The sequence below is a fragment of the Macrotis lagotis genome, chromosome 8 (genome assembly GCF_037893015.1).
Source record: "Macrotis lagotis isolate mMagLag1 chromosome 8, bilby.v1.9.chrom.fasta, whole genome shotgun sequence".
Taxonomy (NCBI): Eukaryota; Metazoa; Chordata; class Mammalia; order Peramelemorphia; family Peramelidae; genus Macrotis; species Macrotis lagotis.
Window position 1 is genome coordinate 150,006,994 of NC_133665.1, and position 27,258 is coordinate 150,034,251.

General features: G+C 37.2%; 1 protein-coding gene across 8 annotated transcripts in view; it reads right to left on the reverse strand.

The window, feature by feature from the left end:
* Positions 1 to 27,258, reverse strand: part of ITPR1 (inositol 1,4,5-trisphosphate receptor type 1) — a 423,734-nt gene that overhangs the window by 215,537 nt on the left and 180,939 nt on the right. For 3 of the 8 annotated variants that reach the window (XM_074198679.1, XM_074198676.1, XM_074198675.1), the window contains exons 4-14: positions 23,915 to 24,030; positions 23,414 to 23,452; positions 16,678 to 16,764; positions 15,693 to 15,851; positions 14,757 to 14,855; positions 13,492 to 13,575; positions 13,248 to 13,394; positions 11,175 to 11,270; positions 9,693 to 9,737; positions 2,777 to 2,931; positions 130 to 229 (exon numbers count right to left, since the gene is read on the reverse strand). In XM_074198679.1, coding sequence (XP_074054780.1) covers positions 130 to 229; positions 2,777 to 2,931; positions 9,693 to 9,737; positions 11,175 to 11,270; positions 13,248 to 13,394; positions 13,492 to 13,575; positions 14,757 to 14,855; positions 15,693 to 15,851; positions 16,678 to 16,764; positions 23,414 to 23,452; positions 23,915 to 24,030 — 1,127 coding nt within the window. The remainder of the gene's footprint in view (positions 1 to 129; positions 230 to 2,776; positions 2,932 to 9,692; positions 9,738 to 11,174; positions 11,271 to 13,247; positions 13,395 to 13,491; positions 13,576 to 14,756; positions 14,856 to 15,692; positions 15,852 to 16,677; positions 16,765 to 23,413; positions 23,453 to 23,914; positions 24,031 to 27,258) is intronic. The other 5 variants (XM_074198677.1, XM_074198682.1, XM_074198681.1 and 2 more) reach the window with 3 other exon arrangements.

The following is a 27,258-nucleotide window of genomic DNA, read 5'->3' on the forward strand; positions in this document are numbered from 1 at the left end:
GGCCATGTTCAAGTTGGTCATGAATCAACAAAACTTGACAAGTTGATGTTTCCCTTCTAGACACAATGAAACCCTTTCACTGGAGATCAACCAAAGACCCAAAGGCAACAGCCAAGTTCTCAGACTTACTTTAAGCATCACAGGTTTCTCTTCTTCCTTGTCAATGGGGATATTTGTGCTGTGAACCCAGGTATTAGTGCACAGGTGTCTGAGCCTGACGTAGGAGTTCCTGAAGGCAAACAAGAATTTGTCTAGGGCATTTTTAGATCATTTTTGTAATCTCCATGTTTCAAAATATTCCAACTGTCCTCTCCCCAAAAGAAAATGCCCAGAAGATAATTGGTGGGTTTGGTTTAGGTTCTGGTTATTTGATATTGTTTTTGGTTGCTTTTCTGTTTGTCATATGTACTGCAATGTATATTTTTTTAAGTACTGACTAGCTCCAAGGGCTAGTGGGTGTTCAATACCTATCAATTTATGATAAGTTAGATTTATTTAGCCTGGCTTAAAATCTTTTCAAATTTTCAGATCCAGTAAATTAGAGTGGCAATATCCATGACAAGTATTCTAGCACCAAATTCTTGAACCCTGTGACTTTTATGGACAATACTATATCCCCCTCCAACAAATTAAATACCTTTTTATTGAGTATTTGATATGTTTAACACAAATTTGAATACAGACATATTAAAGGAATATTTTCTGCCTTCAAGGTGTTTGAGTTAGAAAACCCAAGTAACAATAAATAACACAAGATGGTTGTATGAATCTGTTATCCAGGGAAAAGTCTTTAAGTACTTAAACGGATCTGTGATCTTATTGCTTCAGAAATGAGGCGAACCCCAACTAAGTCATGCCTGCCTAGTTTGGTACATTACTGAAATGTAATTAAAAATTTGGTACATTTCTGAAACTTAGAGACCTTCCTCATCAGTGTAATACTATAGTCATCTTTTGTCCTTGCCATGGGACCCACTCAGCCCTTAAATTCTCATTGTTATGCAATTTCTTGTTAACTTTATTCCATTTTTTAAAATCCTTTTTTGGTTATATGTTGCAACCTGATCACACCCACCAGGAATATTTCCACTATGTAACATTCATATGTCATTCTTTGGAAGCAGTGGTATTTTGGGTCTCACTTCCATAGTACAATGCTAGACAAATGAAAAGATAGTTCTTTATTTTCATGGAAAGCTACTTATGGTCAGTAAAAGGGTTGTGATTTTCTGAAAATGTACAGTCAACTCTCCTCCCTTTCAATCCATACTATTCTCCATATTTATCAACTGTTTCAGATGTACATAGTATTTGACAAGTTCCATTGGGTGTTTACAAAACTATATGTTGAAATACGGGTGACAAGACATCCCTCATTCATTTGTCTTCCTCTTTTGTGAATGAACACATCCATAAATATGGAGATATTAAATAACCACATGAGCCACCTTGAATTCAGCAAAAAGAGAGAAAAATGAGGACCAAGGATTTCAGGAAGGCATCACCGTTAATGATGGAAATGAAGCTGGGCTTTGAAGGATGAGCTGTACCTGGATGAGCTGAAGTAAAGGTTCCAGGAAAGAGAAATAACACCCTGTATTGTTATTAAAACAGTAGAGAGATGTGATGAGGCGCTTCTAATACCCTGTTAACAAATCTTCCCTTTCTTTGTAGAAATATGGAAGTCTGGGCTAGAGCACTGTATAATGGCCAACTTTTCTGCTATGTTGAACTGACTCTTTTTTCCTTCTTTTTAAGAGAAGATTCTTTACTTGGGGATAGGTGAGGAAGGATTATGCTAGAAAATCAAGTAATAGGCATAACATGTCAAAAAATTTCATCTAAAAAGAATATCACCCATCATATAAAACAAGTCAATGTTTAAGATGTTACAAAAACTGTATTTCAACTAAGTGTTACAAAGATAAGTAAGAAATAATATGGCCCCAACCTCTTTGATCCCAGACCCATATTTCCAAAGGCCTATGGGAAATCTCAATATATAGACCTCAAACTCATCATTTCCAAAACTAAACACTATTACCTTTCCCTGCTCTCCAAACCTACTCCATCTGCTTTCCCCTATTTAAAATTAATATTTTAAATTTTCTTTCTCCCATTCACTCAAAAATCTCAAGATCATCTTTATCTGTCAGGTTAGGTTTACTTGATGTTTCCCCTACGCATGCTCTTTGATTAGTCTCTTCTTTTCCTTTCCCACTACAAACATCATTGGTCAAATACTCATCACCCCTGTACTATACTGGAATAGTCCCCTCCTAACCCATTCCCAGTCTCTTCTCCATTTTATTGATTGATGAGTCTTCCTAATGCACACATCTGATCATATTGTACTTTTGTTCAAAAAGTCCTATAGTTTCAAAATTCTAACATCAAGGGCCCTCCTGCAAGTTTATTTTCACTCTTTTTTCCATTTTTATTCCTCATCACTGTCCACAAAACAGCCCATGCTCCAGACAAACTGGTGAAAGAATTGTTCATTCTAAGCCTCTATTCATTCTGCCTAAAACATTACTCAACAACCATGCCAAACTACTAAGGTTCTATCCATTTTTCATGGTCCATAGGAAATGCCACATGTTCCAAGATGTGTTCTTGATTTACTATTTTTGCCAAAATGATTGTTCACTCTATATACAAAGAAGCAGTATATAAATTTGGAAGTGTCAGGCCAACCTTCAGTAAAGACTAAGGTTTGAAGGACTTAGGTTTGAAGCACTGAACGAGTTCTAAAGGGGAGTGTTTTCTGTCATACCTCGGAACAAGGCTATCACCCCCTCGCAAAGTGGTAGGATCTAGCTCAAAGATGGAGGAGATATCATTTCCTTCCGGCACAGAGACCAGGGAATACACCATTTTCTCTTGAGCATTTCGTAGCCTACTTCTTGATGCATCTTGATCAGAGTCCATCTGAGGAAGAAAATTCAGCAGAGAGTCAAAAAAGTGATTTGCCAATGTCACATGTACTAAAACATCTTCTAAGCCGCAGGTACCAAGAAGGATTGAATACCCAGGAGCTGGCAGAAACTACACCTCTGTTTTGGAAAGGTCATAAAAGTTGACAATTAGCACTTTAGCCAAAAAAGATTATATAGCCTGTCTCCCACTGTAACACCTTTTAAATCAACCTTAGGTAACAGTCCTGGCCTTCCATGAAAAGAGTTCCTCTGACAATAAAAAGTGATAAAAAGGAATTCAGTTCCCCAGAGACCAGCCAGAAATCTAAAAGCATCCAAGAGGTCCAATTCCTATGAGAATTTAGCTGTGAGTGCTGGTCCACATCAATCCTAGTAATAGAACAATCTACTTTTCAAGAAGAAATAGCCAATTTCAAGCCAAGGGCAACCCCAATGTGTCTAAGACAAATGGGATCTTCAAGAAGATTCAGATCTATCCACTCATTATGCAGGTTACTTGGGGCAACTCATTTGTTAACTTTGCTGGGATTGAGTCATTTCATATGCTAGATGAGGGGATTGAATTCAATGGCTTCTAATATATCATTCCATACACTAGTCAATAGTATAGGTTGTCAAATCCAAACAGGTTCAGGAAAGAATGTCTGAAATAACTTGAGGGTGGAAAAAAGTCTTGTATTGAAACATTAGAGACCTGGGCTAGCAAGAAACCCAAAATTTCTGAGATCGGAACAACCTGGGGCTTTCTGGAAAGGGAATAAAAGGTCCTCTTAAGGAAATCTTTCAAAAAATAGGACAGTTGCCCATCTACCTGGGCTATTTTGAATTTTACAGTAAATCTTGTAAGAGGCTCAATTTTTTAAGGTTCTTTTTTAATCCCTGTGATCGTATTCTATATAGGATTTTTTTCCTCCTTCCAAGAAGGCAACAGCAAAATGCCTTAAGAGGTAACAGAGTTTCAGATACCTGGTGACAAACTCCAACTGGGAATACAAGGCTTTCTAGGTCTCCTAACCCATTTCTCTTGGACACAACCTTTGTCCTCCAGCAGTAAAGAATGCAAAGTTTATGACTTAAAGAAGAGCCAAGTTAAAGACACCCATGGCAAAAGGGAGAGAGGAGTCATATTACTCCTTTGAGGTTCTTAGGATAGGCTTCCCAAGGAACCTTTTTCACTAACTATCCATCTGCAGTATTTTCATTCCACCACCACCACCTCCCCCAAAATACATTTAATATCCAAAATTTGCCACTTATCCCTCCTCATTTTCTCCCTCTCTTTTAGTAGTCAATTGAATGAAATCCCAATGGACCCACATTGTGGTAACTAGACACAGTCCAGGACCCACCACAGAGTATAACTGGTATAGGACTTATTCTGACAGGATGGGGTCCGTTATACCTTACAATAACCTGCAAAGCATTCCATACACACTTACACATCTAAACTCGGCAATGATCACTCTTCAGAGGAATATGGCCAAGCTGTGACCAGGTGACTAAAACTTCAGATAAACACATGAGAAGGTCAAAGACAACCTGAGGTTGCAAGGAGGCAACTCTGTCCAGATCTTAGCTACTCATAATTTCCTGATGCCTTGGTCCAAGGTAAGGCTAACTAGATCATAGCCATTGGATGTGCAGGCTACTTTTGCCATCTAGTGGGCAAATAGCATAAATCCAGAGAACAGAGTCAAAAACATGAAAGTTTTCTCATTGGTCTCCTTTTTAAATGCATTATTGAAAGGCACCACTAAATATATAAAGTCAACTACTGACTGAAGGAAATACAATGTATTCAATTAAAAAAGTTGTGGTGGGAAAAGTTATGAGCAAAATAGAACAAGATAAAATACTCTTAAACCAGTCATTTTCCAACCTTTCCACTCCTCCATTAACAGCAACCAACCTACCAGAAAAAATAGGTGAGGGGTAGAGTATACTATCAATGCAGGCAACTTCCTGAGGCAGGAACAAGTGATAGGTGTCTCATGGAGGTGGCAGGGAGGACTTTCTCAAGGTCCTCATGTTATCCTTATCACAGCAGTGCTATGGTTTTGAGTACTGTCCGTAGTAATGAAACTATAGGTTCTCTATAACTCAAAACAGCCATTGTAATGAATACTACACCTTCATTCTAGCCTTGCCAAGGAGAAGTTAATCTCATTAACCAATGTTAGGTTTTTCTTCCCAGATCAGCTAACTCTATAATTGAAAGACCAGCTAAAACTAAAATAATGCAATCATGAAACTAATAAGTAATATTTCACAAAAATCATAGTGAATGGAAAAATATCAAGATTTTCAAAAAAGAGGAATTAAGCATATTTTGGAAGGTAGAGACCATAAAGTCTCTAAGAAAAATTCTAAAAATTAATCATTTAACATAGTTGTCAATCATTCAGGCACCAGCATGGAACTATTCATCACAACTTCATCTACATATATTTGGAAGGATATGTATGCATTTATACATATAGGTACATTTGTGAGACTTTATTTAGTCTGCATAAAGTATGTGTGCTTATTTATTAGACTGAGTCATGATTCAAATTTTGTTGGACCTAAAGATCATATTAGAAAAGCTTAGTGAACATATGGATTCATGCACCTTTGAACCAACAACTTGTCCCCCACTTAATTTACCTTAGGGGTCTACAGTTCACAGATTAGAAATCATCCATAAAGAGAAAGAATCTAGGGATTTTAGCTAACTATAAGGAATAATAAATAATGTTAAACCTTTTTTTAAAAAGGTAATGGAAATATAATGCCCAGATCAAAAAATTGAATAGTTCTACTATATGCTGTCCTGATGTATTTTTAGCTCTAGTAACCAACATTAAAGAAAGGTGATGAGAAGATAAAGAACATGCCAAGAGGGGTAACTGGGATAGTGAGGGGTTTATAAGCTCCACCATGTAAATAATACCTCAAATGATTAGAGTTATTCACTACAGAATAAGAGAAAAATTTCGAGAATACATAAGAATTTTGTCATATGTATCTGAAGTATTAAGTGTAGATACATAATCATGAACTGGTTTCAATGCTTGGGAAGTTCAAGATGCTGAATTTAGTTCAGCCTAAGGCAGACTATCCTAACAATTAGTGCAGTCTATCAATGAAACTAGTTATCACACTGAGGGATGAACTCTTTAATCTCTGATAATGTGCAAACCAAGGAGTGAATAATGGGATTTTCTATAGTGGGAAGGAAGTGAGACTGGGTGACATCTAAAGCATCTTCCAGGACTGAGAATCTACAGTTCTGTTAAGATATACGTGGTTGGGGGGGGGGGGGCTGAGCACCGGCCCTGGAGTCAGGAGTACCTGAGTTCAAATCCGACCTCAAACACTTAATAATTACCTAGCTGGGCAAGCCATTTAACCCCATTGCCTTACCAAAAAAAAAAAAAAAAAAAGGAAAAAAAAAACTAAAAAAAAAAAAGACATACATGGGGCAGTAAATTTGTTGCAATCATAAAATGCTTTCTAAATGTCAAACAACTTTTGTCTATGCTGATGTTCTCTCCCATTACTGCAGATATTTAAATAGGATTATTTCTAAAATACTATTGGTTAATATATATAAAATTATTTGACACCATCAAGCCCTCCACTATGTCCTACTCTGGTGCCTCAACCTAGTGTGAAAGGCAATGACAATAAAGCATAAACTTAGTTCCTATCATGCTGGAAAGATTCTGAGTATGATTCCCAATGGCAAATGGAATTTGCTGTCCAAGGTTCAGTTTCACTAGGCACCAAGAGATCCAACATCAATACAATGGCCATGGGATGATAAATTTTAAGCCAAAAGAAAGCATTTAATGTAGAAAAATTAGAAAAGTGGGTCCCATTCCTATGAAACTCATTCCACTATGGCAATGAAGATGGTAAAATAACAGAAAGGGAAGAAGCAGATGTTAATAATTAAATGACCTTTAAGGCATCAATAAACTTTAACTTAATTATAAGCATGCTAAATGTGAAAATTTTTGTCTGGTGACAAAAAGACTGATACACTATTGGAAAAAATGAGTCACATCGATATTCATATTCTTACAATAAATTAAATAAGAAGACAAAAAGTTTCCTCTAATAAAAGGATGTCTTGTTAGTACTTTAGAGAAGCAAATGAAGGTAACTGGCATTCCATTATATCATAAATACAAAATCAACAAGAAATATCATTTCAGGATATACAAGTGTTCATGATGAGCATAAGCAAAAAAAAAAAACCACTATGAAGATAACTGAAGCTTATTATCCACTCTCTGAAAGTGGTAAAGAGGCAACAAACATTCTATGAAGAACTTGGCAATATCTTTCACTTCAAATAAGCATATAATCGGTGACTTCAGTGTAAAGGTGAGCACAGTAAAGGTTGGTGAAATATGAGTTAGAAACTGTGACTTATGTATGAAAACTCAAGAATCATGCTCCTATATATTCAATATCTTCTTCCAAAACAGAGATGAAAAGCATTGGATATTCCAAACACCATAGATATAAAGAAACTGACTCAATATTCAAAGGTAAAAACAACTGATAAATGATGTGAAAAATCACAGTAGAATCTGACGTTTGTTTGTAGCTAAGCCATCAGTCAGTTCAGAATCTTTATAAAAAGATTACATAAAAGATACTATGAACAATTGCAACAGCTTTAAACTGACCTATTCAAATAAAAAATATTGATGATGAAAAATAGGAAATAGAAAAAGATAGATACTGACTCCAGTGATCATGTTGTTAGTGAGAAGATGGCTAGAAAGTTACGACAGTCTGGTTGGAGCAGTACTCTGAAACAATCAGAACAGCAGTATCTCTGAGGAGTTAGGGGAGTGGAGGGGCGGAGTTTAAGTTCTCTAGGGTCTAGTTTACGATCAAATTTCAAGGTACCTCTCAAGAAGATGGAAAGAAAGTGAAGTAAAACAAGGCTGCAGCTAGACCTAGATAGAGAGGAGGGCACTAACCAATCAGAACAGTGGGGCTTCAGAGTCCGTGTTATAGAAATCAAAAGATGAAGTTTTCCTGGGCATGGTTCCTAATCCAGGCAGCACAGTCACTGGCTGGAAGATAGCTAAGAAGTGAGGCATAATTGGAGTCAAGTCTAAATGTAATGAATAAATTAAATTATCTTAAAAGAGGTCCATGATTACTCAGAACAGCTTCACCATTCACTCATGAAAAACAAAATGGATTAAAAAATGTCTATTGTCCAAATGCAGACAGATGGTCAGGACATGGAGTTGTGTAAGATCAGTTCAGCAGATGGACAATGACAGTCAATAAGATGAGTTATATTACAATGAGCTGAACTACATTTGGGGAACTGGATGATGCTTTTAATGATACTGAACTTTGCCCTCAAACCACTTTTTAACACAAATGTTCCACTAGCAATACTGCATGTTTATAAATTATGAAATACTTGCAATTGGAGTTACAAGTGACCCAAAGCAAAATGGAGAGACACATGCATATAAGAGACAGCAAATATATTTTCAATTATAGCCTTAGCACAAAAAGAAGCAGAACATATGTCAAAGAGAAAATGATAATTGGAAAAGTTGATGAGCCAGTTACATGGGGGAGGGGTGACAGATGGGTATCCCTAGTACTCTCATAGTTATCTTCTCAATAGAATAAGACCTAGAGGAAAACCTTTAGAATACTATATAGATTCTCTCTGTAAGGATTATGGAGTTCATGAAAAGGAACCCACAAGATGAGAAGAGAAAGCATGGATGGGTTTCCATCTCCACTGATAAAGGGAACATTTACATCATTGAGTTCATAGATCCAGTAAAGTATCCTACAATAGGAATATTCTTGTGGGGATGATTCTAGAAAGTAGCAAAATAATCATAAAGTGCTATAGAAATAAAAGTTATTGTTATTTTCCTAAGAAAACCAAAAAAATTATTCATCACTGCTCCCCATTCTATTAGACAAATTATAATGTGGGCAAAACTTGTTCAAGAAAACATTTCTTCTCTTTCTCAAAGCAATGAGGACCAAAATTCAACTTTCCCAGAAAATATTTTTATACTCCTTATCATTTATACTTTACAGTGTCCCTTTTCTATTCCTTCTAAACAAATAACATTTAAAAGCTATTTGAGGCAACTGCACCTAAACATCACCATCCATGGGAAATAAAAATCTTTATTAGAGACATATCATCCATTTGAAATAATGACTAAACCAAAATAAAGAACAAGCATAATTACCCATTTCCTGGTATAAGAGGACATAGCTGACAAAATGACTATCAGGTATACTTTATGTAATAAGACAACTTCACAATCAAAAGTACACTAATTACAAAATCTTGTGTTTTTTCCATGAAAGCTGAATGAAATCATAGGTACATTGCCACATCACCATCCTGCCTTCATTTTCTTATCTATATGATGAGGACATGGGATTCAAGCTATAAAATGCATGGCCAGTCTCTTCCATAAGAATAATGACTTTTCTAGGAGAGGTAACAAGAGAACATGATTGACTAGATTGAAAGAAATCAGCAAGTAATAATGTCCAATATGAGTTGGCCTTTTGAAGATACTACAGCCACACAGGGAACAGACAGTAGACCCAAACTTTCCCTTTCATTCAAGTCCAGAGTGTTCATTTCCTAAGAACATTCAGCCTGTGGATACTGAAAACCTAGTGAGTTTCCAGGGCCTATGGTCATGCCCTCTTAGATGAAGACAAGAAGTGGCTCTTGCCCATACTTACTGAGGATTGAAACTCCACGCACTCTTCCTCATAGTCAGGGTCTACCTGATGAAAAAGAATCATTAGGAAGTTTAAAATCCATCACTTTCTCAGGCTCAAGGTCCCACTTTTACAAGGCTTCAGTGCCTGAAAACAATGTCAGAAGAATGAGGAACCTCCTTCCTCCCTTCTACAAAACCAGCATGCCACAACTACAACACACACAAGAACACAAGCACAACACACACATTACAATTAACCTCTTGTCAAATAATTGGCTCTCAGGTCTGGACAGAAGGAATATAACTGAAGGACTAAAAGTGATAGTCTGGCTGAGATAAAAATCTGATAGAAATCAAATCTGCAGAATGGAATGCTAAGAAATCTTTTTTTGTTTTTTACTAGAATTTAAGATATAATATCTTCCAGCAAGAGCTATCTTTATCCTGGTACAAAAGAGGTAAGATAACTAACACTTATCTTGGCAAACCCTTGTAATCAAAATTCTACAGTCAGTTAGAAATTCCTTAAGAGTCATAGTTGAAATTTCAAAGTAGGCTTTTTATCCTCAACTCTTAAATATTTATTTAAAAAGAAAGAGAGTCATAAAATAAATCACTCAAGTATCAGATCTCCTAAAAAGCTTGGGATTTTTAAGTTTCACATTCTTCAGGTCAGTAGGAGGAGAATGCTGATTCATCCACTTATCAATAACCTTGAAGATCTATGATAAATAACACAAATACATGAGACAACCAAAGTCTTCTGATATACTTCATGGAGCTACTATGAATAAATCTCAACATCTGCCACACTGCAGGAAGTCTCTTTTCTTTAATGTATAAATTAAAAAGTAAATTCCTTCTGTCCTTCACTAAAAAATCTTGCCTTTAAAAACTCTTAACAGCCATTTGAAATGAATTGTCTTAAATGTGATTTTTACATTAATGAGAGATTGACCTCATCTCTAGCCTCTCAATGCTTCAAATAACAAGGCTTCTTTATTTGAAACTAAAAAGATTTAGAAAGCACTTTGAAATTTTTTCTTCTTGCACAAGACTTTACAAAAATTATACTTGCTCTCATAATGTAATATACATTCATGTCATGTATCTATATCTATCTATAAGTCAACTCATAATAATTCCCAAAGCTGGGTATGGAATCCAATTGGAGTCGACAAGATGGACAAATGAAATCCACTAATAATCCTAAAATGATATTTGAAGGCTAGTTTCTAAACTTCTTTTTCATCAAATCTTAATCAAGGTACCAACAACTAAACAAAACAAAAGGCTTTGTACTACCTTCCTTGGTATGTCTTCCAGTGGAGGGTATTAAGAAGCACTCACAGGAGGTGGTTAAGGAGAAAAAGTGAGGGGATAATTCACAAATCAGATAGTTAGCATGGAACAATATCAAATTGACTGTATTAGCTGGATGATGAAAAGGAAGGTGATAGAACAAGGGGAAATTACACAGAGGATCTTAATTGCACCTTACCTCTGCTGCTAAGTAATGTCCAGTAGCAAGATGTTTGAAACGAAAGAGACTATTCCAGTATCCTGCTCCACCACGGCACGGGTCATGTTGTACCACCTGGCAAGAGGAGTGGCACACCATGTTAAAAGAAAATTTAATGTATTTATAAAATCACAACCAATTTGACATATTTAAATGGTCACAAACACTAGTTAGATAAAAGATCATCTTTCAACAAATCTTATGTTAAGTCCAAACTTATAGGAAAAGTTAAATTCTATTTCTTCAAGGTACAAGTTGGATGGACTGGTTACGAGAATAAAAGCAATATAAAAGCCTTAAAGTATTCATGGACAGACTAGCTTGAATTTCCTGAGATAAAAAACAGATTTTTGGAAATCATTTGCACTCATAAGGAGATCTATAAGCTAACTGTGTGAGCATCAAAATGTCAGTTGACACCACACGATTTACTTTTGGTTGAAGAATCTAGAAAATTTACTAAAAAAAAATGGTGTCTTTTCGCCTCTTTTAATTTCAGAATACATGTACACGAAGTTAATAGAAATTTTGAAAAGGTCTCTGAATTTCCAGAAGTAACAAGGCACAATATCATTTCAGAGGTCTGATATTTTTGTAGAGTATTTAGGAAAAATGATTTGGCCCTAGATTTTCTTTTTTATTAATTTTTATTTATTTAAGGCAATAGGGTTAATTAAGTGACTTGCCCAGGGTCACACAGCTAGGCAATTATTAAGTGTCTGAGAGCAGATTTGAACTCAGGTCCTCCTGACTCCAGGGCCAGTGCTCTATTCACTGTGCCACCTAGCGGCCCCAGCCCTAGATTTTCCAATCAAGAAAGGAAATTTAGGTAACGTGGTTCTTGGACGCAAGAGTGAAAGTTCCTGCAAATTGGATTGATAAATGACAATTAATTGACTCAATTCAAAATCATAAATAATTTATTTGTAACACCATAAAATTGTTTTAAAAATTATTCACCTATAAGATTTCTTAAATAGCAACATTAAGAAGAAGTGTTTTGAGTGATTACACCAAATTCATCCCATCCTAAACTATGAATCTTGATCTTGCCTTCCTCTAGACAAATGAAAAAAATCTTAATTAGATTTAATTCATATCATGGAAAATAAAAAATATTTCTATATATTGACAAATATAGATGGACTGAGGGACCATAGGAAAATCACTTCACTTTTGCCAACCTCAATTCTCCCATTTGTAAAATGGAGAGAATGATAGCACTTTCCTCACAGGCTTGCTATGAATATCAAATGAGCCACTTGTAAAAGTGCTGCAAACCTAAACAGTGCTATCTAAAATGCTATTTATTATCACTATTTAGTTATAGCAATGTCAATAGTGGGAAAGAAGACAGAGACAAAGGTAGAAAGACAAACACACCCAGAGAAAGCAGACACACTCATTCAAGGAGTGAATAAATGAACAAATTATGGCAATGAATGAATCTGATGAAATGCCTGCATCATAAAAAAAAAAAAACAATGGTGAGGAATTCAGAAATATGAGAGCATGCAGAATCAGAACCAAGAAAAGTATCATACACAATGACTGCAATAATACAAGTGAAAAAAATACACAAAATGGCAGTTCAACTCAAATTAATTCCAATGCCTTTGTCAATCAACCAACCAATGGCGTTAACCACTTTGACATGTAGAGGGGACACAAATGAAAAAGCGAAATAATCTCTGTCCTCAAGGATCTTATTGTATTCTATTAGGAGGATACAACATGTTGCTAGAACATTAGTCCCAGAGAAAAGATGATGAGGCATGTCTCCCTCTAATCCTTCATGAGAAGGGGGAGCCTAAAATGGCAGAATGTTGCATTTGCTGACAGGCTTCATGGGTTTTCCTTAATTATTTAACGGTCTTTATTACCCCACTAGGGATCATGTTTATGCATGTATCAAAAATTATTAATATGTAAAATAAACAACATTAATAAAAAATTTTTTAAGGAGAGGATGTAGAGATTTGGACTAAAGGAGGATGATTCTTAGAAGTCGGAGGTTTGCTTCTTCCCCTTCTCCCACTCTTTGTGGCTTACCTCAACCTCCCACAGCGCTTTGGAACTGGTTGCAGAAGTGGCTGACTGCCTTCCAGTGGTCCTCAAGAAGACATGCTGTTTCTTTCTATGCTCATCACAGGTCAGAAACTTCTCTTGCTCTGCATGGAACAATCTGACCACATCACCCTAATGATGAACATGTACAGGATAAAAAGAAGCTCTGACTCTGCTCATAGAAGATGATGAAAATACAGGCCACCCCCATCAGATGCCTCAAACCTACCCCTTTTAATATGTCATCTTTGTTATCACTCCATTTCATGAAGAGGACGATTTTCCAGCTGGTGTTGCAGTTGACAGAATTGACCTGGAAAACAAATGAGGAGTCTAATACAATGCTGGGTCAGATGAGTCAACCACAATACAAAGGAACTCCTTTATCAAGCTAATTAAGTCCTCATTACCACACAGTAGATAAAATCCTGTCTGGGAGAAAAACACTGCAAAGTCATCAAGGACACAAATATCTTCAGAGTGAAGGTGTGGCTACACTGCTAACTAGGGCAATGCCATTCTACACCATTAACTAGAGGCAATGCATTCTATACTGCTAAACAAGGACAATGCCATTCTACACTGCTAACCAGGGGGAATGCCATTACACCACTAACAAGGAGCAATGTCATGCTACACTGCTAACCAGGGCAATGCCAATATTCCATGCAGAGCCCTTGCACTACCATGCTTTTGCACCCCAATGAGTAACCCAACTGTGGCTCCCGGGCCAAACTCTCTTCATCGTGAAACTTCTTGATCCTGATCTAAATAAATCTTGTTAAAGTGAAATGAGCAGAACAAGAAGACCATCTTACTTATCTTCACCACAATATTGTAAAGATGTTCAACTGTAAAAGACACGTCTATTCTGAACAAGACAGTGATCCAAGACAAGACAAAGGACCTCGCCATACACAGTTCATTTTTCTTGCCAGTACAAGTATCTGGGGGTGAATTTGAACTCAAGTCTTCCCAACTCCAGGTCCAACATTCTATCTCATGTGTCACCTAGCTGCTTCCTGGATAAGTCCTAAGAACTAGAACTTTTTCTATTACTGAGAGAAGGCAGACTGTAAAGAAGCAAGAGAGCTGAATTGAGTCAGGAAGCCTTGCATTCACATCCAAGTACCTCAGACTTTATTAGCTAGGAGACTGTGCCTCAGTTTCCTCATTTTTATAACAAGAATGCTAAGACTTGGTGTCAGTGTCCTCTAAAGTCTGTTTCAGCTCTTCTGTAAAATGGATTGTAAATCTTAAAGTACTATATGCAAGTTAACTATTATTAATATTATTGCTATTATTATATTATACAGAATTACATTATTGCTATGTTCATAATTCTTGGGCTTCAGTTTCTTTCTTTACAAAATAAAAGTGTTGGACTTGACCTCTACCTGAAGTTCCTTCCAATGCTAACATTTTATGATCCACAGTAAGTCTATGTAACTGCTGCGAAATCACAGGTCTTTGTTTTATTTTAATTTCTCTTACTTCATTACAGCCTGGGTTGTCCACTAGCTGGTGACTGCTAGCATGAAGAGGCTGTCCAGCATTGACAGGATTCAGAACCACTTTGTCCCCAATAACAACCTAGAAAGAAAGTACATTTCCTTAGAAGGATGGAGGTGAAGGGGAAAATCTATAGATTCTTGTCTCCCAGATGCAAAGTGGGATACATATAAAAAAGATTTTCATAATGTAGAATATAGAGAGAGTGGAACAGGACCCAAGATGGCCATTGCACAGTTTGGGCATATCCCACAGGTCAACATACTGAAAACTGCCTACCTCTAACCTCCAAAGAGAAGTAAAAGGGAGTACTGAACAGAGCAAAAGATAATTGACTCAGTTTAGGCAAATTCTTTATTATTTCTGAAGTTCATGGCATATGAGGATTAGCTGAAAAAATCTGAGCTGTTTAACTGAAGAAGAGAGGATTTGGTAGAGGGACAGGGAGGAAAAAACCTGCTGGCTTAAAGTATTTGAAGGATGGGAATATGTATAGAGAATAGCCCTGTTCTTAGTCCCAAAGGGCAGAAGTAGGAGTAAGGAGAAATTGAAAAGAGGAAAATTTGTGCTTAGGATGAGACACAATCCCTAAGTGTCCTTGGCAACTCTCCAAGATGAAAAGTATAATAAAATAGGAGATGGCTTGCAAAGACAGAGGAAGTTTCCTCACCAGGCATGGTCCAAACTGATGCAGGATAAGAATATAGCTGCAACTTCATTTCAATAATTCAGTAAGTATTTATTTACTAAGCCCCCGGACACATATGGAATAGTTCTTGCCCTGTTTCAAGTTAAAAGAACCTTAAGGATCTTCGAGGTCTGGCTTATAGTCTACTGAGGATCAGAGCTTGTTTCAAAGCTTTCACTGATTGTATAGAATGGAGAATGATGTATCTTCTAACAGAGATTTATACTTACACTGTCCCCTATGGACCGCAGCTTGTAGAATGGCTGAATGTAAAACCAAGAGCCTTCATTTCCAGCCTCATCCAAAGTCACCCTCATCGCATTCTTCTCCAGGAGAGCTGGAAGTCTCTTATTCACTGTCAGGTATTTGTTACTTTTCAAATGCAGGAGCTAAAATCCACAAGGAGAAGACAGAAATCCTTGAGTGCCATTCTTTCCTTAGGATAGCTCAATCCCAGGCAATGGCACAGAAAACACCTTGTCTTGTTCTACCCTCATTCCAGAAATTGAACCCATTAATATTTAATCAAAAATGATTTTGAATGAGTTATTCCACAGAGTGTCACTTCTATGGAAATAATACTAAGAACTAAAGAATGTACTTTGGGGAGAGGCAAGCTTCCTTTTACAGAAGGGGAGACCAAGGTGAGAATTCCACCACGCTCCCCTCTGCAATATCTGCTGTGTTAAGAGTTTCTAATAAGAGCTACCAGACTAACTAGGAGCCCCTTAAGGATATCAAAATAGACTCAAGGCTGTTTTGGAAGCGAACTGACCTCCTTGCAGAGGGCAGAGAATGGATAGTTATTCATTCCCATTCATTCTAGTCCATGCCAGAGGCAAGACAGACAAGGACAAAACAAGATCAGAACTGAACTCATAAATGTGGGTTCTCTCTAACAATACTTTCTCTTATTTATATAAGGTGGCAATTAATCCAAGTCCCTCAGTTCTATCCAGTTTAAGATGGGATGAAGAGTGGGAGGAAGAAGAAATTCACTCTAATGACAACCATCATTATTCCTTATCAAATTTCTTCCACCTGGCACCCCAGAAAAGGAGATTATTTGACTAGAAGTGACACTCAAATGGAAATCTCAGATTCAGAGTTCTATCCCTTAAAAATTTAGCTGAACTGTCTTGGCAACAAGGAGCTATTCTTTGTTCAAACAAACTTTGGAACTGCAGTGGCATGGAGTCTAGCATCCCCACCTACCTGGATGACATTGCCATACTGGATGACGGTTCCCAACAGTTTCCTGTTTTCTGTCTCATTCTGCTTCTTCTCCAAATCTGCTGCATGCTGGAAAGAAAGACAGGATTGCCAGTGAAGGAGCAGTTTTCTTCTGGTGATCAGTTTGAGAATCTTTTCATAACTAACGGCAATCACACAAAATTAGTGGATGCGTGGCAATGATCAAGAACTGAGTGAAATTAAGCAAAAGACCCTGCAGAAAATTCCAAGAACTCTGCAATTCTTTGGCTTTCACATATTCTCTTCCATCTTTCCACCCCCTATTCTTCCCATCCCCCTCCCCTCTGCAATAAGGAATAGAGGTTTGACTGAAATCTGTGCTGACACAAGAACAGAGAATCAGCTTTTCTTGTACCTCTTCAAGGAGGGTGATACAAGGAAGCATTGGAGGAAACAGGAGACAATCTTAATATAAACATGGAGATGTCAGGAATGTTAGGCAGCCTAACAAGGATGTCCAGAAATTGCTGAGTTTATTTGAAAGGCTGTGTTACCAATTAGTCATTTTTCACTAATTTATTTGCACAATTTTTATTCATTTACTCATTTACAGGCTCTGGACATCAGGATGGTGTCAATCGCAGAGATTGATCCTGAGATTACAGCCAGTAAGGATTAGAGGCCAGACATGAACTTGGGTCTCTCCTGACTCCAAATTCATCTTTTTCTTCAGACAAACTTGAAAGATGAGTTACTGTAGTCAGCATTATCCAGAATAAGTGTACCAAGTCCCATTCTCTCAGTCCTAGAACAGGTATGTTTCAAAAAAAAGGACTCGGGAAGAAATCTAGCCAATAAAGCATGCCAGGGTTTCCTACACAGTATTAACCAAAAACTCAGTCTTCCCTTACGTCAAATATTCTCAAAAGGTGGCCAACTTCCTGTACATGATTTCTCATTGTTTTGACCAAGAACTACAAGGCAGGTCAGAGAAAATGATGTATATAAAGTATTTTCTAATCATAGACTGCTGTATTCAATTAAACATTTATTATACATTTAATCCATTTTACAACATTATCTTTTGCTGTTCTGCCAATTACAATCCAATCTTAATTATGCACAGGCAGCTTAACTTCCACCTACATTTTGGTCCCCAGAAGGTTCTCCCTTCTTCTTTAGTCCTCTAATGCCAGGAAGGTTCCTCCTGATAATGGGCAAAATCATTTTCATTCTGGCCTCTTTAAAGTGTTGGAAGCAAGTCTTGGCAAAATTTTAAAGTAGGAAGTAATGATATAGTAGAAAAATCCGGGGCAGCTAGGTGGCACAGTGGATCAAGCACCGGCCCTAGAGTCAGGAGTACCTGGGTTCAAATCCGACCTCAGATACATAATAATTACCTAGCCATGTGGCCTTGGGAAAGCCACTTAAACCCATTGTCTTGAAAAATCTAAAAAAAAAAAAAAATCCCTGAACCTAGAGACAGGAAGACCTGAGTTCAAATCCTCCCTTAGATATTTATAAAGTATATATCTGCAGTTTCCTCTTTGCAATGAATAATGATGGATGCACCACTTACCTCAAAGAGCTCTTCTGAATCTCCAAAAGAGGAATGTATGGGAATGTTTCAAAAAAAAATTGCAAACTGCTATACAAATATCTGTTACTTCTCCTCCTTTTCCTGTTGCTACTATAATGTGTGTACACACAAGCAAGGCACAACTTCAATGTCCTTTTCTAGAAAATGAGTCAATTGGTTGAGTCTCTGTAGTCAGAGACCCCCCCCCCCCAGGCTCCAATCCCATCTCTAATGGTTACTACTTGCATGACCTTGGATCAAGTCATTTCACTCAATTGCTATGAGCTAACATTTTGAGAGAGTTTTGAGGTGGCAAAGTTCTTTATGTAAACTATCTCATTTGCTCCACAAGTTTCCTCATCTATAAAGTGAGAGAGATGGATTTGGGGGCTTCTGAGATCTCTTCCAGCTCCAGAGCTATAAGCTCCTGCCTGGATGGTCTCTAGGGTTTCCTTAATTCTAGATCCTTCAAATTTGATTCAAACCCAAACTCTCTCTATTCAAAGTATGTCTGTCTGACCTCCCTCGAGACCCTTTCAAAGAAAACTTCAGCTAAGGTGAATAATGAAAAGCTGATACACACGAAATATCTAAAAAGAAGAGTTTTCAGCCCATTGGGAACCTTCTCTTTCATGTAAAGGCAGAAGAGTCACTCAGAATGAGAACACACAAATAGGCTACAATTTGACTTCCCTTAAACCTCAATTAAAAGACTATCTTTTACAGGAAGTCTTTCCCGACTTCTCTCAGTTCTGGTTCCTTCCCTCTATTAATTATTTCCTTTTTATCCTACATATAGTAAACTATATTTATATCTATATCTATATATATATATATATGTATATATAGTAAACTGTATGTGTGTGTTTGCATGTTGCTTCCCCATTAGACTTTAAGGCACAAAAAGTAGGTAATTAATAAATGTTTACTGACTGACTAATTGATTAATTTAACATACTAGAAGGAATGCCAATATGAAGGAGAATGGATCTATCTATTTATCAAAGTAAACTAAAGGAGTTATTGGATACTCAAAGATTATGATTTCTCCCAGGTAACACAGCTACATTTTAACTGCACCCTCATATGCACAGGACATCAAACCAATTTCAGCTATTACAGAAAGCCAGTTGGGGAAGTATTTGAAGGCAAGAGATCTTTGGGTGCTTGTGGAATCACATTGTTTAGGTGGTTTTCTACTCCATCCACATATAAGTCTCCTCTAAGTCAAGATTTAAAAGCTTAAATCTGATGGGAAAAGTTAACTAGATGGTGAGTGCAAAAACCAACTGATAGTCTGTAAGAACTATATGAAATTGCCCCTTCATTGATGAAAATAATAAAGCATTTATTCTTTCTCTACCACATTGTTAAGATAAAATTCTATTGACATGTTTCCCCATTTTTTATTGGCTTAGGGAAACTATCTGATGATTCTGAGCTGAGAAAATTTCACTGGATTAAAATGGAAATCTCCACAGAAAAGACTAGGACAGGTCAAGCATTGGACCCACCATTCCCCGCCTCCCTCCCTACTCATACATACCCCTACTCCTATCCTATCTCATTCCTTTCCTCTATTTCTTTCTCCCGTTTCCCTCCTTCCTTTTTTAAACCATTATGCCCACTGGCGTCTCCAGGCAAAACAGAGCTAATGAGGATATTGACCCCTTATGACAGCCTTGCTCTTTCCATTTGTTATTTGGAGAGAGATGTTTACACTAAACATCTAGCTACTGGATCTTCCAGTTAATATTTCACTTGCTTTGAAAATGGTGTTCTTAGGGGTTTTTGGAAAGATGCCATCAAACAAATCAAAAAGGTAAACTATAACTTGAGAAGAAAAAGCAATAGAGTTAAAAAAAAACAAAGACCATCTTTAGTATCTTGAAATATCCCTTTTTCCATTTATTAAATCATTGTACTAAAAAGAAAACACCTTGATTAATCCATCTACTAGTGAGCATTTATTAAGCTCCCATTAAAGTACTGTGGCAGGCCCTAGAGAACATAAAGATTTTTTAAAAATTCCCCCTACTCAAGAAGCCTACATTAAAAGTATATGTCTCTCCCATATCCACTAAATTCTTGTTCTGTGGAGGTGACCTTGTTTTCTTAAAGGCACTATAATAGTTTCTGCCAATTTGGCAAGACTTGAGCAAAGACGCAGTCCATCTGTTGTCTGAGGACCAGCCTCAGTTGCATGTGAATAAGGTCATGGACAGCAAAATAGAAGTCAAAAGTTTTATAGTCTGAAACATCTGTAGATGTGGTTTATGGAAGTGCCTTATTTTACAGGCACGAAAGTGAAGCTCCAGAGAACGTAAGTGACTTGTCCAAAGTCACACAGGTAATAAATAGCAAAGCCCTTGGGAGACCTTGTACTCTGAAATCAATGATCTTTCTACTCCATCTTCATCCCTAGATTGGCTATTAACATTCTAGTTGACAGTAACTCTCAAAGATGAAATTAAAAAGAGGTTGGGATTGGTATCAGTAAAGGAAGTACCCCACACTGACAAAAGTACAGTTCACAAAAATATATTAGGACATCTTTTACTATGGAACATAGAATTGTACTTCAAACTTCCAAGAAACAGTGACCGACAGACCTAAACACAAATCTGGAATCAGCATATTTATCACTGAAGACTTTAACTGAACATCAGTTGACTTACAAATAAACATCAAAGATGACATTTTGGAGGGGCAGCTAGGTGGTGCAGTGGATAGAGCACTAGCCCTGGAGTCAGGAGGACCTGAGTTCAAATCCGGCCTCAGACACTTAATAACTACCTAGCTGCGTGGCCTTGGGCAAGCCACTTAACCCACTGCCTTGCAAAAACAAAAACAAAAATATGACATTTTGAAAATTCCATTTAAATGAGTTAACTGGTCACAGTCAAATTAAAAACCAACAAAAAAGGAGTGACAGCTCAAAATTAATTATCTCTATAGCTTTATTAGAAAGGTAAAATGTACAACAAGGCCCATAATTCAGTCTACCTCCATATCTATCTATCTATCTATCTATCTATCTATCTATCCTTATATATATGTATATGTATATGTATATGTATATGTATATGTATATGTATATGTATATGGCTACCAATAATTTTCCTTTAGCTTCATAAGGGAGCCCTGACAGAACCACCTACAACAGATAAAAGTCTCCAACATTTATACTGTTTCAGGTTTAACAAGAGATGTTATAAGTAGAAAACAAGATAGGCAAGTGGAAATAATGGACAATAATTTACTAATGAACTGACTGAAATTTGCTAAGGAATCACTAAAATGATTTCTAATCAAGTTGGGACCTCTCTGTAAAATTGCTGAAGCAAATGCTGTCTGCACATGATCTACTGTCTTCAAATAGGTTGCCCAGTTTCCTCCCTATCAGATGTATGCTACATGTTTATCCCTAAACTGAGAGCATCCTACCTACTCCTCTTCCTCTTGTAGGATCAGTTGAAGGACAATTCAAAGGTCTATAGTAATGACCATAATTTTTTTTTTTTTGGTTTTTGCAAGGCAATGTTCAGAGACTTGCCCAATGTTACACAGCTAGTTTATTATTAAGTGTCTGAGGATAGATTTGAATTCAGGTACTCCTGAGTCCAGGGCTGGTGCTCTATTCACTGTTCCACCTAGCTGTCCCCAATAATGACAATGATTATTAATCAGTAATGTTATCAAGTTCCTTAAAGAAAACCAAGATCCACTTCTTTACTATTGCCTGGGCTGCTATTTACTCTGCTGCTGACATTGGAAAGATCTGATTAAATGACTGCAGAAAAGGTCACTGGAATTGTAGGAAAACACTCTCCCCTAACCCTTCTTTTTAAGGTCAACAAGCTCAAAATACATCATGGGATATAAAATAAGGCTTTTGGAAACCAATAATGCAAGGATTGGGTCTCAACAGACCATAATGAGCCATCATCATCTCAGCTCCTCTTATCCTGTCAAAGCTTAAGACTCATATTAAGAACTGACCATTTCTGGGAACCAAACAATGTGAGTACCTGTTTCAAAGGGAAAGATAAGTCATTGTCAGGAAATAGCCAAAACCTTTAAAATGAGTATCATGGAAGGGAGGGGGTGTGTGTGTGGGGCGGGGGGAAGAGTCAAAAAAGCATGACCAGAAGTTAGAATCAGTGGACAAAATCCTAGACTAAACTGGTCAGGCATGCGACAGTGGGGATTCTTTCCATGTATGGGTTGGACTAAATGGTTACAGGGGTCTCTTTCAAGTCTCAAATTCAATAATTCTGTAAATATTAAAAACCACTAGATGTCAGTCTTCTTAAATAACTGTGATCCTTGAGAGCAGGCAAAGAACGTCAGGTAGCCCAGTTTTCTTAGCCCTTATAAGGTGTTCATTTAAAATAATTCAAACTTTATCATGGGGGGGGCGCTATATATTCATAACTTAAAAGAAAGAAATCCATTTCAAAAGAACCAAAGACCAGAAAAGGCACAAGACTAATTAATTGATTACAGTCTCAATGAATATTGAAAATTCACCAATATATCTTAAAGTCCTGGAAAAGATAACATAAAATAAAAAATACTTAAGAAGTCAATTGCTTATTTCTAAGTTAGGGAGACCAAAAGTTCATATCTCTGATCTATAGGAGAGGAAAAGGCAAGAATGGTTGCTTTTTCTTTGCACTGATGTTAACAAGAGTCCTAAAAATATTTTATTTGATTTGTTAAAAAATGAGATTGAGAGATGGGCACCCTGCCATTAATTGGGGATGTAGGAGAGGTATGGGAAATAAAAAGAAATATTTAGGAATTGAGAAGTGCTCACAAGACTAAATGCATTTTTTATCACAGAAGGAAAGGACGAAAGAATGAATTTGGGTCTGCCTCCAATGATCCAACTAATTGGACATCTGCTAAAAAACTGTTTATATTTTTGGTGATAGATTTGTGCTGATCTTTTCCCTCTCCCCATTTAGAACTGACAGCATATACAAGTGTTATTATTAATCAGGGTTAATAGTGCAATATCTGGACAAAGAACAAGGGAAGGGTAACTAATTAACCCTTGCAGAGATTGGACCTTTGACCTTGATGGGTCAACTCTTTCACTAAAACAACTGAGTCCATTCAATAATCCTGAACATCACCACCAAGCCCCAAATGGCAATAATATGATAATACCTTGGATTTATAGCGGTGTCTTTCGTCAGAAGAGCATTCCTGGGAGGTGGGAGGGGCAAATATTACATCACAATTTTGCAGATGGAGAAAGTGAGGTTCAGATTAGTTAAGCAACTTAAGCAACTTGCCCAGGGTAACACAGCAAGGTAGGACTAGAAGGAAGCTGAGGTCTCCCGATTCTCAATCCAGTGAAAAATCAATACAAGTAACGTGCCCTGAAAGTCTGAAGTCCCATGCTGCATTAGAAAGGACAATTTCATAGTTTCTGTTCATATGAAGGCTATTAACCATCTTCCTTTTGAAAATGGGGAGTAGGTAGGGTAAAAAAAAAAAAAAAACCCTTCACCACTTGATTAAATGATATACAATAACAGAGTGCACCCAGGCAGGGTTGGACAGAGATTCAACCCTACCACCACCGAACCAATCAAATCAAAATGAGACCAGATGTGGAGATGTGAGAGCATCACAAATGATAGCTGCGTTGTCTTCGATACATACGTGCAATTTGTTGAGTAGTACTGCATCTGTCGTGCTGTTGGCACCGGGCTTTGCAGCTTTCCAAAACTGTTTCTGTGCAGAGTATCGATTCATAGGACATAGCTTAAAGAGGCAATCTAGAAGGAAAAGGGAGGCAGAAAAGGAGAAAATTGAGGTGAAGAAAATGCCATCTATAAATTCTTTTTAACCACTACCAAGCTCTAAATATTTATAATATCCTCAATTTGGGCAATAAGCTGCATGTGTATTTGAACATTCACAAAACAAATCACATTTTAAAGAATGGTCTAGGAGAGTAGTGTTTAAAAGACACTAAAATTGGGGATCTCTTTGATTAAGTCTCTGAAAACATTTAATCTTAGAAATGAGGATCTCCTTCGGTTATCCACCCAAAGAAGGCAAAGCTTAATTATTCTAGAATAGACTTGCTTAGGATTTAAGATCATTTAGAAAGGCTCACCTAGCCTACCTTCTTGTTGTATAAAAAAGAGAAATCTACTAAGGAAATTACCAGTATAAATATGATGACAGCAAGACTGGTAAATATGTTAGCAAAGTGATTAATAATAGTAGGAATAGCTAGTATTTATATAGTACTTTTGGGTTTGAAAAGTGCTCCCCATATATTCGCAATAATCCTCTGATGTTTATGCTATCATCCCTATTCTACATATGAGGAAACTGAGCTTCATTAACTTTTTTGAGAGAGGATTTAAACACAGATCTTTGTATCTCTGAGTCTAATATTGTATCCTGGACAGCTGGGTGGCACGGTGGAAAGAGTTGACCTGGAGTTAGGATGACCCAAATTAAAACCAGTCTCAGTCACTTATTAGTTGTATGACCCTGGGCAAGTGATTACACCTCAATCTGCCTCAGTGGCCTCATCTGTATGAAGGAAATAACACTAGCACCTAGCTCATAGAGTTGTTGAGAGGATTGAATAAGAGAATATTTGTAAAGCATCTGGGAAACCTTAAAGCACTACATAAATATCAGTTTTTATTATTATATAGTTTGCCACCAATCTACCTCAAATCAAACAGACAAGGCACATAAAGTGATTTTTAATTAGACCTTCTTTTGAATCTACTGTTTCAGCAGATCTCCTATAGCTCAAGAAAATACTGTGAACCTCCAGGCTAATTACTGTGTATTTTACAAAGTAATAAAATCAAATCTCATACTTCATAAATCATCACAGAGCCCTTGGATGTTGTTGGTGTGAGAACTCCCCTTCCCTGGGGAATGCAGCCTAACTATAATTTGTAGTCTCAGAGAAATGACTGAAGTTCCAAGAGGTTCAGTGACCTCTTGTGGGGCTCAGGGACACACAGATAGCAAGACTCAGATCAAAATGTCCAGGATTCAACATCATCCATATCCTGTCTGCTACCCAATGATCCTTCATAGGCGTTTCTGGTGGAATATTTTAATATTCATATTTTTAAATAATTAGGATTGATCTGTATTGTAATAGAAATTGAATTGTAATTGTAATTGAAACCAGTGAATGCTTACGGTTTGCAGTACATTTTCAGGATGCCAACATTCAAGAGTTCAGAGAAATGGAATCTAAACTACGTTTTTTAATTCCATCAGCACTGTTCTGTCTAAAGATTTCTATCTGGTCATTAGTAATAATAAAAAGGGAAGTCGAGGCCTCTGAGAAAAGCACTATCAAGATCCTTCAGACATTTTAACCAGATAAATGACACAGTCCAGAGCTGTATTGGAACAAAGTGAAGTAAGAGGACTGCAATTCCATTCTGACTCTTCCCCTTGTTCATAACAATTAAGCCGTCCCTCGTACACAGTGATGACACACTGTCACTGATGCCCAAAGTAACAACACCATCTTTTGTCAGAGATGCACTGATGTTGATGCCAATAAGACACCTTTCTTTTTCCATTAGCAATGAAGAATTTGCTCTCATCTCGGCAGATCTTTTGATCTAATTTCCTTTGGGTCAATAGTACATGCCAGTCAGGTTTCAAACCAGAGGGAGAAAAGTCAAAGGCTTTGTTCAGATAATCTAGGTGATGTAAAAACAAAGGATATCAATATCAATCGATTTTTTTTTAAAGCTAACCGAATCAAGTAGAGAGACATGAACCCTGTGGTTTTCATCTCATTAGTACCATTTTTTAACTGTTACCTCTAAACTTTTTATCATGTCTTTATTAATTTAAAAAAGTAATTGATTACATTACCCCAATATGTATTTATTTATTTTTTTGAAAAATAAATTATACATGTGAATAATTGTATAAAATAATATATATTATACAACTTGAAAAAATATAAATTTTTAAATGATGAGAAAAAGCTTAAATCATATTTGATACTGGAGTAAAAAGAAAGCCAATAGTTTGCCACCAATCTACCTCAAATCAAACAGACAGGGCACATAAAGTGAGAGCTGAGAAATGAAGTGCCCTGAAGCCTGCTGCAATGGTCCGGGAGGGGCAGGCACTAAGGGCCTGAAGCAGGGTAGAGGCCATATGAGGGAGAGGAGGGGATGAGTGTGAGAGAAGCTCTAAGAAGGTAGGGCAAGATTTGCAACTGGTATGTGGAAATAAGATGAGATGAGGGAAAGGGAGGGGTTAAGGAGGCCACTGAGGCTGACTGGGTGAAAGGTTTGGTGGAACTTCAAGTTCTGAAGGGGAGCAGAGTCTGAGGGGAAAGAGAAAGAATAAAATGTGAGGTGCATATTATGAAGTATCATGTCTGCTCAAAAAGAAAAGGGGGGATTTGGGGTCTAACTCATTTATTGCTGGCCTGGAGACAAAGGCTTCTTCCCTGCCTTTCTCTATATGAAAGACTGGGAAATTCTCCTTTAGCAATCCATCTGTACCCCCAATCAAAGTCCTGGTAGTTGTTATCTACAGAGCTCCAGGCCACTCTTCTGCCTTCCTCAACGACTTTAGGACACAGCTGACAATTTTTTTCTCCTCAGTTCCTGCCCTCATACTAAGGGACTTCAACATGCACATTGACTCTCCCTCAAACCCTATAACCACTCAGTTCCTCAACCTACTCACTTCCCCGACCTACTCCTTCACCCCACCTCAGCTTCAAAGACGGCCATCCGCCACAAATGTATCACTTCCACATTTGCAGCTTCTGAAATCCCCTTCTCTAACCATAATCTCATTCTACCTTCCCTAACAAAAACCTACTCCTTGTCGATGCTGACCTCTGATCCCTTAACTTTTCGGTTTTCTCCCAAGCCATCCCCACTGCACTTGCCACTTTCTTTTCCCCATAAAGAACGTGTGTTGTCCCAATTTAACTCTGTATTGCTCTCTTCTCTTGAATCTCCCGCTTCCTTATCATTTCA